This window comes from Muntiacus reevesi, chromosome 17 (assembly GCF_963930625.1).
Source record: "Muntiacus reevesi chromosome 17, mMunRee1.1, whole genome shotgun sequence".
NCBI classification, from domain to species: Eukaryota; Metazoa; Chordata; class Mammalia; order Artiodactyla; family Cervidae; genus Muntiacus; species Muntiacus reevesi.
In genome coordinates, this window is record NC_089265.1 from 1,787,179 (window position 1) to 1,805,088 (window position 17,910).

General features: G+C 50.4%; 1 protein-coding gene across 4 annotated transcripts in view; it reads right to left on the bottom strand.

The window, feature by feature from the left end:
• The window catches only part of MFAP3L (microfibril associated protein 3 like), a 53,206-nt gene that overhangs the window by 21,124 nt on the left and 14,172 nt on the right, over positions 1-17,910 (bottom strand). For 3 of the 4 annotated variants that reach the window (XR_010659523.1, XR_010659522.1, XM_065908214.1), the window contains exon 2: positions 8,540-8,960. Coding sequence is in view for 1 of the 4 variants with exons in the window: in XM_065908214.1 (XP_065764286.1) it covers positions 8,540-8,831 (292 nt within the window). In the remaining 3 variants the exon portion in view is untranslated. Of the gene's footprint in view, positions 1-4,649; positions 4,746-8,539; positions 8,961-17,910 lie in introns of those variants that run through there. The other variant, XM_065908216.1, reaches the window with a different exon arrangement.

Here is a 17,910-nt window from a genome sequence, read left to right on the forward strand (position 1 = left end):
TCCAACCATCTCATCCTCTGTTGTCTCCTTCTCCTCCTGCTCCCAATCCCTCCCAGCATCAGGGTCTAGTTCTTCGCATCAGGTGGCCAAAGTATCGGAGTTTCAGCTTCAGCATCAGTCCTTCCAATGAATATTCAGGACTGATCTCCTTTAGGATGGACTGGTTGGATCTCAAGAGTCTTCTCCAACACCACAGTTCAAAAGCATCAATTCTTCAGCACTCAGCTTTCTTTATAGTCCAACTGTCACATCTATATATGACTACTGGAAAAACCATAGCTTTGACTAGATGGACCTTCTTAGGCAAAGTAATGTCTCTACTTTTTAATATGCTGTCTAGGTTGGTCATAACTTTTCTTCCAAGGAGCAAGTGTCTTTTAATTTCATGGTTGCAGTCACCATCTGCAGTGATTTTGGAGCCAAATCTCTCACTGTTTCCACTGTTTCCCCATCTATTTGCCATAAAGTGATGGGGCCAGATGCCATGATCTTAGTTTTCTGAATGTTGAGTTTTAAGCCAACTTTTTCACTCTCCTGTTTCACTTTCATCAAGAGGCTTTTTAGTTCCTCTTCACTCTCTGCCGTAAGGGTGGTGTCATCTGCATATCTGAGGTTATTGAAATTTCTCCCTGCAATCTTGATTCCAGTTTGTGCTTCATCCAGCCCAGCATTTCTCATGATGTGCTCTGCATATAAGTTAAATAGGCAGGGTGACAGTATACAGCCTTGATGTATACTGACATGAAAAGCATACACACTGCTGCTGTTGCTGCTGCTAAGTCGCTTCAGTCGTGTCCGACTCTGTGCGACCCCATAGACGGCAGCCCACCAGGCTCCCCTGTCCGTGGGGTTCTCCAGGCAAGAACACTGGAGTGGGTTGCCATTTCCTTCTCCAATGCATTAACACTAGCATATGTAAAATAGAGAGCCAATGGAAATTTGCTGTTATGACTCTGGGCACTCAAAGTAGGGCTCTGTAACAACCTACAGGGGTGGGAAAGAGCAGGGGAGGGAGGGAAGTTCAAGAGGGAGGGGAGAGATGTACCCCTATGGTTAATTCATGATGCATGGCAGAAAGCAAAGCAATATTGTTAAGCAATTATCTTTCAATTAAAAATAAATTTAAAAAATAAAATTATGACCAAATACAAAGCTCTTAGAATTTCCCTTAAATTATTTCTTAGAAGGAAAGGATTTCTCTTTTTCCTTGGAGAGGTTTTTCTGTAAAGGGTAAACCACTAATGTATGGTTTGTCTACTCATGGATAGGAGTAGATGTTGTTTAGTCCTTAAGTCATGTCCGACTCTTTAATGACTCCATGGACTGTAGCCCGCCAGGCCCCCCTGTCCATGGGATTCTCCAGGCAAGAATACTGGAGTGGGTTGCCATTTCCTGCTCCAAGGAATCTTCCTGACCTGGGGACTGAACCTACATCACCTGTGTCTCCTGCATCGCAGGTAGATTCTTTACCACTGAGCCACCTCGGAAACCCTGATAGGTGGTACGAGAAGATTAAGTCTCCGCTCACAACCTCATTTAGACATGGAGGCTCTTCAGCCTCTCAAGGAGGATCCGTTCAAACAAGGAGGTTATTTTCATGAAACCAACTGAAGACTTTCCAGGAGGTGAGAGTCCCGATAATGCTTACACAGACAGAAAGGCAGTGCATACACTCAGTTGAATGATGCTGCACCGAGTCCACACTTTTCTGTCTCTAAGTGTGGAGCCTGCTCTCCGGTATATGAAAGAGAGGAGACTCAGGGAAGGCATCCAGTCTTTACAAAACGGAACTGAACACAAGCGGAGCCCCACGTGGCTGTCACGGGGCTTCTGCAAGAGGTGCGAGCCACCCTTCCCGCCTCCCCAGACCCCAGCCACTGCAGAGACCCAGGCCACAGACCTGCTGCAGCCGTACCGCAGCAGCCAGGCGCCCGGGCCCCAGGGTCCCATCCTCCTGGGTGGCTCTTCAGGCAGTCCTGGGGCTGCTAACAAGCTGCTTCCTACATCACGTGGGGCCGAGGAGCCTGGGATCATCCCGGCTTAGTTCAGCTCTCTGCTCAGGAAGGTAGGGGACGGGGGAAGGCTCAGGGCGTACGCAGCCTGCGGTTGTGCTCTGCTTTAAAGAATCACGAAAACCTGAAAAGAAGCTGTCTTTTAATTTCCTGGCAAGGGAAACATCTGACTCTCCAGTTAATTCAACCTGATAATCTTCATTTTTAAAAAAGTGCCAAGCACACTCCATGGAGGCTGGTAAGAGTCTCTTCTGAGCGCGCCCAGCACTGGGTGGAGAGAAATAACTTCCTGTTTTGGCATCTCGTCTCTCATCCTCATCTGAGAGTGACAGGGAAGGGTCTTCCCACTGCTCAGACTAAAAGCTGTCTGGGATCGCATCCCAAAGGGACAGCTGAAAAGCATTGAAGAAACACTACAAACGGTGGTGGCCCGTTAGCAGGTTAGCAGGTTGGCCTCTGACATGATTCCTTCTGGAAAATGAACCAAAGTACCACTTTTACAGAAAACTACATTACCGGTTCTCACAGGTGACTAAACTGACTGTGGAATGATTCTTTAGCTGGCTAAAATGCTTCTTTAGGTGGGACCAGGGTTTCTCCAGTTGATGATGGACAGAGAAGCCTGGTGTACATGGGGTTGCAAAGAGTTGGACAAGACTGAGCAACTGAAATGAACTGAACTGAACTAAGGGTTTTTCCCCTTGGGCTGACATTTTGCATCAGATAATTCTTTGGAGGGCTTCACTGGTGACTCAGGGGTAAAGAACCTGCCTGCCAATGCAGGAGACATGGGTTCGATCCCTGGATCAGGAAGATCCCCTGGAGAAGGAAATGGCAACCCACTCCAGTATTCTTGCCTGGGAAATGCCATGGACAGAGGAGCCTAGGGCTACAGTTCTTGGGGTTTCAAAGAGTCAGACACAACCGGGTGACTGAGCAACAACGATACTTCTCTGTCCTGTGTGTTGTGGGGTGCTGAGAATATTCCTGGTGTCCACCCACCGGATACCAGCAGCACCATCTCCCACTCCTTCCTCTCCTGCCCCGACCACGACTACCAAAAACGCCTCCAGGCTTGGCTAGTGTCCTCTGGGTGAGAGAGCCACTGACTCTGGCAAAAGTAAAATACGCCGTGTGCATCACATCCCCCACAGCATCCACACGCACTGCTTTCTGCACAGCCGGAGCACGCGGGGGTCAGCAGGCCTCTGCACATGGAGGGAACGCACCAGGAAGGGGGAGGCAGCCGATGGAAGAGAAGGTGCCTCCCTTGCCATCACAGTGTCATCTCAAGATTTTAAATAACACTTCAGGGATAGACATGCTTTTTATTTTTTCTTTTTTAAGGTTGAGAACTTGAGAGAGTGAATAAGAAATTGCTCAGAAAATTATTTCCTTTCTTTACAAAACACACCGTCCTATGAAGCAGAGACAGAAGCACTTGGGATCTTGACTGTGACATCACAGAACAAGGGTGGAGTGGCCGGTAACAGTGACGCAGCTGCCATTTACGGATGCATTGGTGTGCTCTAGGTACTGCTGTTGTTCAGTCGTTAAGTCATGCTAAGTCCTCTTTGCAACCCCATGGACTGTAGCCCGCCAGGCTCCCCGGTCCATGGAATTTTCCATGCAAGAATACTGGTGGGTTGCCATTTCCTTCTCCAGGAGATCTTCCCAACCCAGGTATCTAATCTGTATCTCCAGCATTGCAGGCACCTGGGAAGCCTCTCCAGGTACCATACTGAACGTTTAATGCATCATGGAAGGCTCACAACCCTGCCTGGAGGTAAAAGAGGATTATCTCTGCTTTACAGATGGGAAAACTAGCTCTGAAAAGTTAAAGAACTTGCTCAAAGAGCCATCATTGTTCTGTTCTGCTGAATTTCCAGTGGTATATTTACAATTACACAAATTTTGAGGAATCAACTTTTTAAATCTCAAACATTTAATTTACTAAAAGAAGAATTTAGTGTAGCACTTTTATAGGTTCACACACTATTCCATGCTATATCAGAGAGGCAAACAATGATGTCCACTTCATGCTGTGGGCACTGACTCCCTCCTGGATATGTTGGGGTTGGGGGAGATTCACTCAGGTCTGAAGACGTGACCAGTACAGTTTTCTGTGGTCCCTTGGCAGGAGGAGGTAAAAGCATCTCACAGGCTACTAAAAACGTCTGCAGGAACAGAGGATAAAAACACCAGAGCAATGTAAACTAAACCAAAATTCACAACAATGAACTCTACAAAGGTGGAGCAGCCATGAAAGAATCGCGAACTTCATATAACTCAGCTCAGATAACTCTGGGTGTATTTTCAGAGATAATTCGTAATTATTTTTGATGACAGAACACTACAAGAGAATGGAGAACAAATCCATGGGGAAACCTAAAACCTCACTTGAAGTAAGAATTTCCAACATAACTGAGCCAGGCATGATTGCCAAGGCCTATACCTTTTCCAGAGCAGACTTTCTTGAGATGCTTGTTATTTATCATCTGATAAAGGTGCCAATGTGCATTTTCATGGTTTAAAGTCAGAGTAAGAAACTACAGCAAAAATACACTGGATAATTCATACCTGAAATAAGAGAGGCATTTTTATAACACTTTCTGGCACTTATATATGGCTACTCACCTGTAGCAAAAGAAAAGCTGAAAACAGGACATTTTGTGGCCGTTTGTGGTTACTCATGTTATTGGAGCTCTGGGTTATTTCTGTAAAATGGTGGACCACCTCCAACATGTCCTTTGCATGCGTGCTAAGTCGCTTCAGTTGTCTGACTCTTTGTGACCCCATGGACTGTAGCCCACCAGGCTCCTCAGTCCATGGGATTCTCCAAGCAAGAATACTGGAGTGGGTTGCCATTTCCTCCTTCAGGGAATTGTCCTGATTGAACCCGGGTCTCTTTTACGTCTCCTGTGTTGGCAGGTGGGTTCTTTAGTACTAGTTCCACCTGGGAAGCCCCAATGTGTCCTTTGGTGAGTTCCAAAAAAAACAAAAGTCCTCCAGAAACAGATCATACAGTGGCCTCTCCTGATCTGTGGGATTGAAGAGACAACACGAGGGACACAAAGCAAGTCAGCTGCTGCTCCCACCAGCGATAGGCAACAACCCATTCCTTCTAGGACCCGCAGAGAGGCACCAGGAACAGTTGTGTCACTTTCTCAGCACCAACAAGAAATGAAATACTATTAAGTACTCCTGGAATTGCAAAGCACACACGAGGGCAACTCACCAAATGGTTCTGAACATGCCTGGGTGTATGCATGCTTCGTATGTGCATTACGGTGGGGTCCTAGCACTGCCTCTTGGTGATGGTGATGGGGCTGGTGCACTGACCATCCAGCCTCTCATCTGTTCTATCTGGCCAGGGGCTTTCACCACCCCTTGTCTGCTGAGACCTGGAGGAGGAGCAGGTGCTGGTAGGCACAGAGGGAGAATGAAGCCCAACCCAGCCATACCCTGCTGAGTACTGTTTTCTCCATCCCCCTGCTTCTCAATCCAGACCTGTGAGGATCAAGGCCACAAAACCCTCATGCCCACTGTGAGGACCAGAAACAAACTGGGCAACACAGTACAGGGGCTTAGTCAACAGGGGTGGTTGTTAATGGGACTTATGCTCATCTTGTTTGATTTCAGCAGTGGTCTGTGGCTCAGTGGTACAGAACCTGCCTGCAAGAGATGCAAGAGATGAGGGTTCAATCCCTGGGTTGGGAAGATTCCCTGGAGAAGGGAATGGCAAACCACTCCAGTAATCTTGCCTGGAGAATCCCATGGACAGAGGAGCCTGGTGAGCTACAGGGTCCTTGGGGTCACCAACAGTTGGACATGACTGAGCGACTGAGCAAGTACCAGGCAGCACTGCAGCGTGCGCGTGTCACTGACATTCTAGGACGTCAGCACTGTTCCCACTGCAGTGTGTGTGTAACTGACATTCTAGGGTGTCAGAGCCGTCTCCACTGCAGTGTGTGTGTGTAACTGACATTCTAGGACGTCAGCGCTGTTCCCACTGCAGCGTGCGCGTGTCACTGACATTCTAGGGTGTCAGCGCCGTTCCCACTGCAGTGTGTGTGTAACTGACATTCTAGGGTGTCAGAGCCGTCTCCACTGCAGTGTGTGTGTGTAACTGACATTCTAGGACGTCAGCGCTGTTCCCACTGCAGCGTGCGCGTGTCACTGACATTCTAGGGTGTCAGCGCCGTTCCCACTGCAGTGTGTGTGTAACTGACATTCTAGGACGTCAGCAACATTCCCACTGCAGTGTGCGCGTGTAACTGACATTCTAGGACGTCAGCACTGTTCCCACTGCAGTGTGTGTGTAACTGACATTCTAGGGTGTTAGCGCTGTTCCCACTGCAGTGTGTGTGTGTAACTGACATTCTAGGACGTCAGCGCTGTTCCCACTGCAGCGTGCGCTTGTAACTGACATTCTAGGGTGTCAAGCTGTTCCCACTGCAGCGTGCGCGTGTCACTGACATTCTAGGGTGTCAGCGCCGTTCCCACTGCAGTATGTGCGTGTAACTGACATTCTAGGATGTTAGAGCTGTTTCCATGCTGTAGCAACCACTTCTTTGTTGAGTTATTAATGAAACACCACTCCATGTAAACTCCCAGCTGATCAGCCCAGAAACTGAAATCTATATCCTGGTTAGAAGGTGGACATCTTCCTGCCATAAATGAAGACTTGAAGACTTCGGCTCCTCAAGAGGCACACTCATGGTCATATTTTATGCTGAGGATAAATGTTCCATTTCCTTTGTCTTGCTTGGCAGTTCTGAATATTACCCCGTGTTACCTGTGTCCTGAAATGACTCTGATTATGTGCGGTAATCACTAGAGCTGAGCTGGCACGTTAAGTACCAATATCACAAGTTCTTTGAAAAAATCTAGTGTGTCTTTCCTCATGAGGCTTTAGAACAGCCAAGGGATTTGTCAGCGTGGACGCAGCTACAAACAGGACTGGAGGGTTCTGTCAGACAAGCCCTGAACCTAGGCTCTATCTCCAGGCCCCTGGTGTCTGCTCCCTCCACCCCCGGTGCCCACGGATGGAAGAGAAGTGACCCCAGGCGACTCCAGGGCATTCAACCACCCAAAGCACGGACAGAGACATGAAGCACACGTCCGCCTGCTGAGACCAACTGGACACCAACCATCGAGATCTCCTTGGAGTGGTCAGTACGACTCCAAGACAGACCTCGAAACGTCACTGCTGAAGCCCAGGCCCACACTGTGCCCGTACGCTCCTCTCGCCAGGACACAGGGCTCAGAGTCCCTGCCATGGCCCTCTATACCTGGGACCACCTCTGCTCCAGGCCCAAGCAGGCAGCAGACTCAGTCTGGAGACCCTGGTCACTTCAGTGGCCGTGTCCTTGGAATCCCTAGCCCTGCAGAAAGACCCTTGGGGTCCAGGGACCTGAATATGTGCACATTGCCATGGCTACCGCCCCTCACAGGTGTGACATCACTTCCTCCTGACCTGCAGTGAAAGGAAGGGGCTGGGTTGTTCCGTCTGCCCCCCATCAGCATGGACCAGCTCTGTGACCAGAGTAGTATCAGCATGGAAGATTCTTGTCCCAGCTAACGACCACAGGACCAGGGAAAAGTCGCATAAGAGAGGGGCTTCGACTGTGCGGTCTCCAGGGTTCCTTCTAGTAGGCAAGTTCTGTGGTCCCATCATTACTTCTCTCTCTTGCAGCCTCCTCCCTCCCTCCTGGCCAACAGTCTAGAAACTTCAGCCAGGTCGCCAGGAAACACAGGTGATCTCTGGCTGCAGGTGAGAAGCTGCACAGAGACTGCTTTCAAAAAGTGTGACCTCAAGGGACTTCCCTGGTGGTCCAGTGGTTAGGAATCCACCTGCCGACGCAGAGGATATGGGTTCGATCGCCGGTCCAGGAAGATCCCACATGCATCAGGGCATCTAGGCCTGTGCATCTCAACTACTGAGCCTGAGCTCTAGAGTCCACGTGCCTCAACTACTGACGCCCGTGGGCCCTAGAGCCTGTGCTCCAGAACAAGAGAAGTGACCACAGTGAGAAGCCCGTGCACTGCAACCAGAGCAGCCCTTGCTTGTGCAACCAGAGAAAGGCTGCACAGCATCGAAGACCCAGCACAGCCCAAAGAAATAAATAACATTTTTTAAAAAAGCAAGGCTTTTAAATGATAGACAACCACTATATTTCACGAAACAAAGGAAAACTCCCTTATGAATGAGACACATAAGGAAAACCCACTTTACATCCACCCCTACAGCAATTAGCATGCATTATACTGTAACATTTCAAGAGGCTTTTTAAAAGACACTGATGCTTGCCTTTTGTTTTCTGAGTCAAGAGTGAAAAAAATGAATTCATTGCTGCTGTGAATCCTTAAGGATATCTATTTCTCCAGGATCTTCTTGAGTCTGGTTTTTAGAAAAACCAGACTCAAGAAGATCCTGAAACAATGTGAGTAAGAACCAGAGACGTCCGGGGCACTGGCCCAACCCCTCCTTGTTTCTCTGACCCTGGAGGAGCGGGATGGCCTACCTCCCCCTCGATCCTCCTCGTTCTCGCTCAGCAGCTTGCCCGCCGAATTGTACCACTTGAACTGGGGTTCGGGGAGGCCGTAAACACTGCAGTTGATCAAGGCACTGTTCCCTTCCTTGACAATGATATGGTCGGTTCTGGCGACGACCACGGGCGCTGAGCCCACCGCCACATCGGTGGCATTTAAAGTGCTGTTGGCCACACTCCTGGCGGTCGCCAGCGTGGACACGAGGATCAGCAAGGGCACGGGAGGCAGGAAGCACTCGGGCAGGTGGCTCTTCACTCCACCCATCTTCTTCGCTCGCCCCGTGAGGCGGCAGAGCCGGCCGGCCGGGGGTCCTCTAGTGGGTGACACTCTGTTCACAGCAGGCCAGGGGCCAAACCTGGCCTGGCTCCATGGAGTTGGCTCCTGATGAAAAACCTGTTTAGAAGAAAAAAAAAAAGAAATGCATAAATACTAGCATTCATACTTTAAAATGATTATTTATGATATGTTAGAAACCCAGCTAAGACACACATCTGGCTAATTTTTAAATAGCACACCAATTATGTAGTTGTTCCAAATGTTCATGGAAAATCATGATATATGAGTTTGTTATTTTTGCTACTGAAACATAAGACTCCTGGCAGGAACGGCGTAACTTTATATCACACGACCTTGCAAGGCTCAAAGGCTGACCCTGGCTTTCCTCAGTCAGCACCGCGAGGCCTCCTCTCACGCCCCGCCTGTCCCCTTGGGGACCCCGGGGGTGCACTGGATACTCAGAATCTCTCTCTGCCGGTGGACATGCCCTCCGCCTCCTGCAGTGCACCCCGGGGTCTGCCACGGCGGAAGGGCTCCCCCAGCATCAGCTGGCGTGGCCCTCCCCAGACTGGGACGCCCTTCCCGTTTCAGGCAACTGCTCCAGCGCCCTCTGCCCCCGCGACCCTCCCCTCCCGCCCGCCTCACTCACTGAACTCCTCGGCCTCCATCTTCACCTGCCTCCGGGGATGTAGGGTGTCACATGGTGGGTGGCTGCGCTTGCTCACCCGAGATCTAACCCCCACCTGCTGCCCCCCGCTCCATCTCACCCACTAAGACATGGCCACACCCCAGGGCCTTTCTTCTCTCCACATTCTAAATTCTGAAGTTCCAGGTCACTCTGAGGTTCTCAGTAGCCATCCTGCCCTGCACCCCACCTCCCAGTGGCCTCGCTGGGTTTCCAGGTCTCCCGACTCCTCTTAGGCTGCCCCGGCCAGCACCCAGGCACACAGACAACCCCCGAGACCGCGTCCTCCCGCCAGTGTCCAGCGGGATGCAACCCGCCCCGGGACGTCCTGGCTGCCACCCCAGAGGCCCGCGCAGAACTGGGGACGAACGACACCCACGACGTGCTCACAGAAACCAAGGCACGCCGCCAGCCCAGCCAGGCCCGCGGAGGCGGCGGGGCCTGAGGGCAGCTGCGCTTGCAGGTCCGCTGTTCTCTTCCCTCCATGGTCTCTCCAGCTTCAGAACCAACATTGAGGCCCGCGGCGGTACAGCCTGACCCCCACGCGGTGCAGGGCTGAGTTCCCTGCGGATCCTGCTCACATCGCCAGCCTCTTCCTTGCCAGCCCTGTGGAGCTGTCGCTGTGACGGCTGCTCTCCCCATCCTCTCCTTCTCTGGGGCCTTGGGCTCCACGCCCCCACTGACGGTGCTCCCGGTTCTTCCCCAGCCCCTCTCCTTCCCCTGCAGCCGCTCCTGCCACCTCCCACCTGAGCACCCCCCGGGCCACATTCCTGGTCCTAACCCCCTCCCTGCGGACGGTACCACCCACAGCCCACGCACTTCCCCACCAGGATGCCCTGCGGGGAGTCATATCAGTGCCCTCAGACTAAGGGGTCAGTCTGCCAACCAGGCCACGGCACCGTCTGTGCGGGAAGGCGCGGGGACAGTCCTCAACTGCACCACCCTCTTCCCCTCTGAACGTCCCTAACACCACACTGTGAGCTCCACCCGCTGAATACTGCGTGGGCGGGCCCCCACGTCTGTGTCCTCGGAGGGCCCTCCCTGGGGGCCTCCGTGTCCCCCTCCTAGGAGTGCCGAGGGAGCCTTCTGGGCTGACCACCCGTCTTCAGTCTTGGCCCGGATTCCAGGCCGACCCCTCCAGCCACTCTAAACACGAGCCACACCGCGCCCCTACTTTATGTAGCAAGCATCTGCGTCTCTGCAGTGCGGTGCTACACAATCTGGATTCCTTATCCCTTCTGTTCAAAAAGAATTCCTGAACATCTACTGTGGAAGCCACAGTGTCGGCTGCTCAGTCGTCTCCGACTCGTTGCGACTCTTGTGGACTGAGGGCCCTCAATTTCCCAGGCAAGAGCACTGCAGTGGGTTGCCATTTCCTTCTCCACGGGGTTGCACTCACGTCTCCTGCACTGCAGGCAGATTCTCTACCTTCTGAGCCACGAGGAAACATCTGCTCTGGGCAGACATTATTCTAGGTCCCAGAGACAGATGAACAGACAATATAGATCTTTCCTGTGGAGATTATATCCTCATGGGGAAAAGCAGAATAAATACCATGTGTATAAGAACTTTGGATAACCACACATGCTTTGACAAACACACCATGATGCACCTGAGTGCCAAATGAGGCACTCCGGGAGAACTTCCCTGAGGAGGTGGCCTCGGAGCTCTTTGGGAATCACCCAGAGCCCAGAAAAGGGCCTTCCAGGAAGAGCCAACAACTAAAGCAAACGGGGAGCTGCCACACGTGTCACAGACGCGGACGGGTCCAGACCTCCTAGGGCTCTAGAGGACACAGGAGGGAACCTGGATTTTATCATTCATCGAAAAGCGTTAAGCAGGGGAGAGAGGATGTGATTTCTCTTTTAAAATCAACTTTGCTTGTGCTCAGTCGTGTCTGACTCTGCAAGCCCTGGACCGTAACCTGCCAGGCTCCTCTGTCCTTGGGATTCTCTAGGCAAGAACACTGGTGAGGGTTGCTATTTCTGCTCCAGGGGCTCTTTCCAACCCAGGGATCAAACTCACATCTCTTGCGTATACTGCACTGGAAGGCAGATTCTTTACTGCTGAGCCACTGGGGAAGCCAGAAATCAACTTTACTGTGCTGTAATTTACAAATTAAAAAAAAGTGCCCATGTTGGGTATGCATTTTAACAAGTTTGGGCAAACTTACACACCCATGTAACCACCACAATACACAAGATGTGGAATGCTTCCATCACAAGGAGAAGCACTCCCGTGCCCCTTCCAGTTTCAGCTTTTCCGTGCACCCACTTTGGTTACTTTGTATACGGTGTGAGGAAGGACCAAGGTTCATTTCTTCCCCACAGGGGCATCCAGCCTGTCTGCACCAGCTATAGAAAACACCCTCCTTTTCCCGTGGCTGGCCTTGCCCCCTTGTCAAACACAGTGAGTCTACACCTAGACTCCTCCTGTCCCACTAGTGCCGATGCCTTTCCCGAGGCTAATATACCATCCGGACCATACTGTCAACCTCATCTTGTCTCTGCGGAGTTCACGTTCCCTGACGCTTTAGATGCCCAGTGAACTGCTGAATGAATGCATCTGTCTTCAAAAGCAGAAATTATCATTCCAACTGTGTGGATAAAAACACTGAAGAGGTACCAGGGATGATAAAGCAACTTCAGGTCACAGATTTCTTCAGCAGGAAAGACACGCACACTCCCCACAGGGCTGGGTGCCTTCCTATCCTGGACAGCCCACACGTGACCCCCAGCAGGAACCAGGGGGCCCAGGATCATGACACATTACCCCCTGGGACTATGGTTTTCTTTACGTGCCTCATCTTGTGGTTTTCTTTCAGCAGGAAGTTATCAAGCTGACCTGCTCCTTACAGAACAGTTAAGACATGGGCTCAGGTTTGACAGCAACTAGGCGAGGATCCCAGACCTAACCTCCCTGACCGCCTGGGTGTTTCTGGCCCAGGACTTACCAGTAACGACTGTTACACGAATTTATGATCACATGTGTGTCAAACATGCACTGCTTGGCTTGATAAATAAAAATTACTAATACAACATACAAAGAATCCTTCCCTGAAATGAATGCTTCTTGAGTTTACTCTAAGTTATATCACACCTTGTTTTCAGTTCTGTTGAATACATTGTGACTGCCGTCCCACCACTGGAAATCATGACAAATGATTTCCAGCCACGGTTCCTTTGAAGGGGCTCAGATCTGAGAAGCGTGAGCACAGTGGACAGCACCTGGGGTTCCTCCGACTACCCAGAGGGAGACGAGGGCAGATGCTGACCAAGGAGCTCAGGGAGAAGGAGAAAGAAGTCTCAGTAGGAGACAAGTTCTCATGAACATGTGCCATAAATACACGGTGGCTTTTTCTTTTTTTTTGGAATTAGGGAGAATGCAGTAAATGCAGACTTTAAACATAGTTAAAGCTATGGTTTTTCCAATAGTTGTGTACAGGTGTGAGAGCGGGCCATAAAGAATGCTGAGCACTGAAGAATTGATGCTTTCAAATTGCAGTGCAGGAGAAGACTCTTCAGAGTCTCTTGAACTGCAAGAAAATTAAACCAGTCAATCCTAAAAGAATTTAACCCTAAATATTCATTGGAAGGAGTGGAGCTGAAGCTGAAGCTCCAATAATTTGGTCACTTGACATGAAGCACTGATTCACTGGAAAAGACCGTGATGCTGGGAAAGACTGAGGGCAGGAGGAGAGGGGGGCGGCAGAGGATGAGATGGTTGGATGGCATCACCGACTCAATGGACATCAGTTTGAGCAAGCTCTGGCAGGCAGTGTAGGACAGGGGAGCCTGGCATGCTGCAGTCCCTGGGGTCGCAAAGAGCTGGACACGACTTAGCAGATGATCAGCCATGGGTCTGAGATGCATGAGCGCCATGGACAGAGCTTGGGGTCACTCTGACTCCCTGGGCTGGGGGGAGGCCTATAGATGCTGACCAAGGACCTCAGAGAGAAACAGAAAGAAGACATAGTAGGAGCGAGGGTCTCATGCGTATGTGCAGTAAACACATTATGACATTTTTTCTCCCCCGCAATTAGGGAGAATACGGTAAACGGGAGATCACACTAGGCTTTAAGATGCATAAATCAGAGGTACTTTCAAACAAAGGCTGGCCACGTGGTTTCTACTTTCCAACACATAGTGCCAGCCAGGACAAAGAGAAGAGGAGACTACTGTCCAATCATCTTCCGTTCTGGGCTAGAAACAGTGACTGTTCCGGGCCGGCACCTGGTTCCCTCAGAGAGCTTACCAGGTAGGGAGCCGAGGCATCCCCCCGCCCACCCCCCATGCAGGCCAAGTAGGGAGCAGACTCATCCCTCCCCTCCTTCCCCATCTGAAAAGTCACCGAGGCACTTAGAGAACAGAATGTGTCATTTATGGGCTGTTTGTAATCCAGGCGTTTTTACTCTAAAACTCTCTGTGAACATTTATTTTTAAAAAGAAAGCATTTAATGCACATGAATGAATGAACAGTTTTTAATTAAGAATTCACCCTATTTCATGCCATGCCCTTTCAAGTTCAGATTTTTACAAAAGTATCTATTATGTGCCGGGCACCCTGCCAGGGACTTGCGGGGCCAACACGCCGTAGAATGCAGTTACAGGCCGTGTCTACTTATGGTGGCCCGCGGTGAGAGACAGCATGTAGGTCAGCGTGTTCTGCCGGTGCCAGGAGCGGGGGGGCAGGCTGGCGACACTGGGATGGGTGTTTGCTGCTGGCCTCCCCAGTTCCAGCCCCACTCCAGCTCTCCCACATCCCCGGGAGTCCCATGGTGCAGACCCGAGTCCTAATTGTCCCAGGGCAGGTACAGCTTGTTCCAGACTCCCTGACACCCCTCCCACACAAGACCTTGGCCCTCCCAGGGACTCAGGGCAGCTCAGCAGACTCTTCCAAGGTCCTGCCTCCTTCCTTCCACATCTGCTCTGCAGCCACACTGGGATGGAAGCCCCAGGCAGCTGCTCAAGAGGCAGGAGTCGCCAAGAGAACAGAAAGACATCACGCCCCTTTGCACACTGGAAAAACATTCCACAAGTGGACTTTGTTCAGCTTGTCAGACTTCACACGTGGCACTTCGAGAAGTTCAGTTAATATCACCGTCACACTCGGAAAGACATTTCAGCCTCTGAAGGGTAAACCACGAGGGCTGAAATCCACCAGCTTAAAACACAGTCCTTCAGAATACAACAAGGAAGGCCACAGATCCCCAAACCAGGCCTACCCACGGCCACAATGGACGAATTGTTGAGGTTCATGGGCGCGCTCGGAAAACTTTCACAGAATACTTGACTTTAAAAATAAATGAAACAAAAGAGAAAACAGTCAGCAAGCATCAAAGGTTCTTTCTTCAGCTTGGCCGTTCCCCTACTTCCAAACAACTGCATTTTCTCTAAAAGCATTTTAATAAGATGCTTTGTGGAGTCTTACTTGCTATCTCTTCACCTACAGTAAAACATGACTATTGACCATGCAGTTCTGGAGTTGGAAGGGAAAGGGCCTCCTGTGTCAGGGTGTTCTGAACTACATGAATGTGCATGATTGTTTTTTTCTTGGCAGGGTCCATGCTGGCATTTCCCCATCAACCGTGATGAATAACTTTATACTTCATACAACGGGGTTTTGTCACAACATCTACAAAGAGTTATCACTGGTTTTCACTTGTGCGTAAGTGATGTAAGCAGCACAGAGGCCACCCTTTAGATAAGACGCGTTCTTGATCAGTCCCTACTCCTCGGGTGGTGGGAAATCTCAGCTTCCTATGGAATGGAGAGGCCTGACACACGCAGTATGTCGTAGACGCTAACATTCAAAACTGACAGCCTTGGGACTTCCCTGGCAATCCGGTGGTGAAGACTGCCTTCCAAGGCAGGCGGGGCAGGTTCAGCCCCGGGCTGGGGAGCTAAGAATCCCACATGCCTTACAGCCAACCCTCACCCCGCAAAAAAACCCATAAAACAGAAGCAATACTGTAACAAATTCAATAAAGACTTAAAAAAAAGAGTAGTCCAAATTTTAAAAACCCCACAAAATAAAAAAACACAAAAGAACTGATAGCCAGCTGCCACCTCCCTAGTTTGGCTATCTTTCTGGAACTTCCTTTCCTGTGTCTTATAATCAGTGAAAAAGACCCACACTAAGCTTTTTAACCTGGGCTTCCCTGGTGGCTCAGTGGTAAAGAACCCACCTGCCAATGCAGGAGATGCAGGTTCGATCCCTGGATTGGGAAGATCCCCTGGAGAAGGAAATGGCAACCCACTTCCAGCATCCTTGCCTGGGAAGTCCCATGGACAGAGGAGCCTGGCGGGCTATGGGGTCACTACAGTAGAACACGATGGAGTGACCAAACAGGAACAAACCTTCTTTGACAAACACGGTTTAAAAATGATTTTCTTTTGCAATTTTAAAGAAAAATGACAAAATCCTGCCAGCCCACCCTTCCTCCGATCACTTGAGTCTTTAGGTGGTGGTGGTGACATCTGAACACGGGCTGCGCTGTGTGTGTGCTCAGCCGCCCAGTCGTGTCCGACTCTGTGCGACCCCACAGACTGTAGCCCGCCAGGGTCTCTGTGCATGGGATTTCCCAGGCAAGAGTACTGGAGTGCGCTGTCATTTCCTTCTCCAGGGGGTCTTCCCCACGCAGCAATCGAACCTGAGTCTTCTGCACTGCAGGCAGATCAGGCAGATTCTTGATCAACTGAGCTACAAGTGAGATGCCCGAGCACAGGCTAAGGGCATCTAAAGCCAAGATGAAGAGTTTTGTGGAGCAAGCATGCTCCTGCCAAGGTGACTGCAGCCTAGCCGCAGCATTTAAGTCCTCAAGCAGCTGAGTTCTGTCTCGGTGTCCAAAGTCATGTTAAAGAAAGAGGGTCACTCAGTCCCCCTTTCTTCCTGACACATGCTCTGGAATCTGCCTGTGCAGGGATCCTGACGCCTCTCATCACACAAAGCCAGCTCCCAACCCAGGTGGAGATGTGAAGGTTACATGAAAGGAGGAAGAGCATCTTTGGGAGCACGCGGCATCCGTCCACAGCACTGCGCAATAACAGTGGCACTTCCCTGTCAGGCAGACTGCTGGGGTGTGGGGCTCACGGGGAGGACAGGTCCCTACCCCAGTCCTCCCGAGTCGAGGAGGAGGATACGGAGAGTGAACCGACCGTCACAGGACAGTGGGACAACCGCCGCACCAGACAGGGCTCAAAGACCCACGTGGTACCAGACGGAGACTGCAGTGAGGCAGGGTCCAGGAAGAGCCTCCTCCAGGAAGTGACCCTGGGGTCTAATGACAAAGGAGTTCGCCAAGGTGGCCAGAACCCAAAGAGAAAACAGTGATTGGAGAGGACCTGGCACACGAGGGGAAATGTATATGACGGTGGTGGGTGGCTGAGTCACTAAGTCGTGTCCGACTCTTGCGACCCCATGGAGTGTAGCCTGTCAGGCTCCTCTGTCCAGTGGATGCTCCAGGCAAGAGTACTGGAGAGCGTTGTCATTTCCTCCTCCAGGGGATCTTCCACATCCAGGGATCGAGCCTGTGTCTCTCACTTGGCAGGCGAGATTTTTTTTTACCACTGAGCCACCAGGGAAGCCCCAATATTATACAGATTTGTACGTCAAGGATAAGCTGCACACAGGTAATGGGGAGTGACCCCCAGACGAGGTTGGCAAGGTCACTGAACAATTCAGAAGGAGCTAGAACAAAGGGGCTCATTCTACTCTATGAACCACACCGACGTTCAGGCCTCTACAGCATTGTACGCCTGGTTATTTTTCTGATACGCAAAAAGCACCTAACTGTTCAAAAATGGATGTTTTAAATCACTGTTTTTCAAACCTAACAACGAATGAGAGACCCCAAGATGTCATCTCTGTAATCCTTAGTTTTAATGGATCCAGCATAATAAGAAACCCTTCTTGGATCTTCATTTTTCCCCACATGCTGTGCCTTTTCTGATTAGAAGTAAGAATCATCTTACTCCTCTGCCACCTTCTTCCCCTTTTCTATGGAGAGCGGCATGGAAGCATACACTACCATAAGTAAAACAGAGCCAGCAGAAATCTGCTCTATGACTTGGGGAACTCAAACTGCACCTAGGGGGTAGGAAAGAGTGGGACGTGGGAGGGAGGTACCAGACGGAGGGGACACATGTATACCTATGGCTGATTCATGGTGATGCAGAAAACATCAAAATTCTGTAAACCAATTATCCTTCAATTAAAAAACAAATAAATTAAAAATAAATAAATATTTTTAAAAGAGGAAAAAAGCAGGAATCACATAAAATAAAGTTCTCATAAATATAATGTTTAGAAAAGGAGAAAGACAAAAAGAACAGTATTAAAGGTTTTCTGCTAGTGTTAGGTGCTCAGTTGTGTCTGACTCTT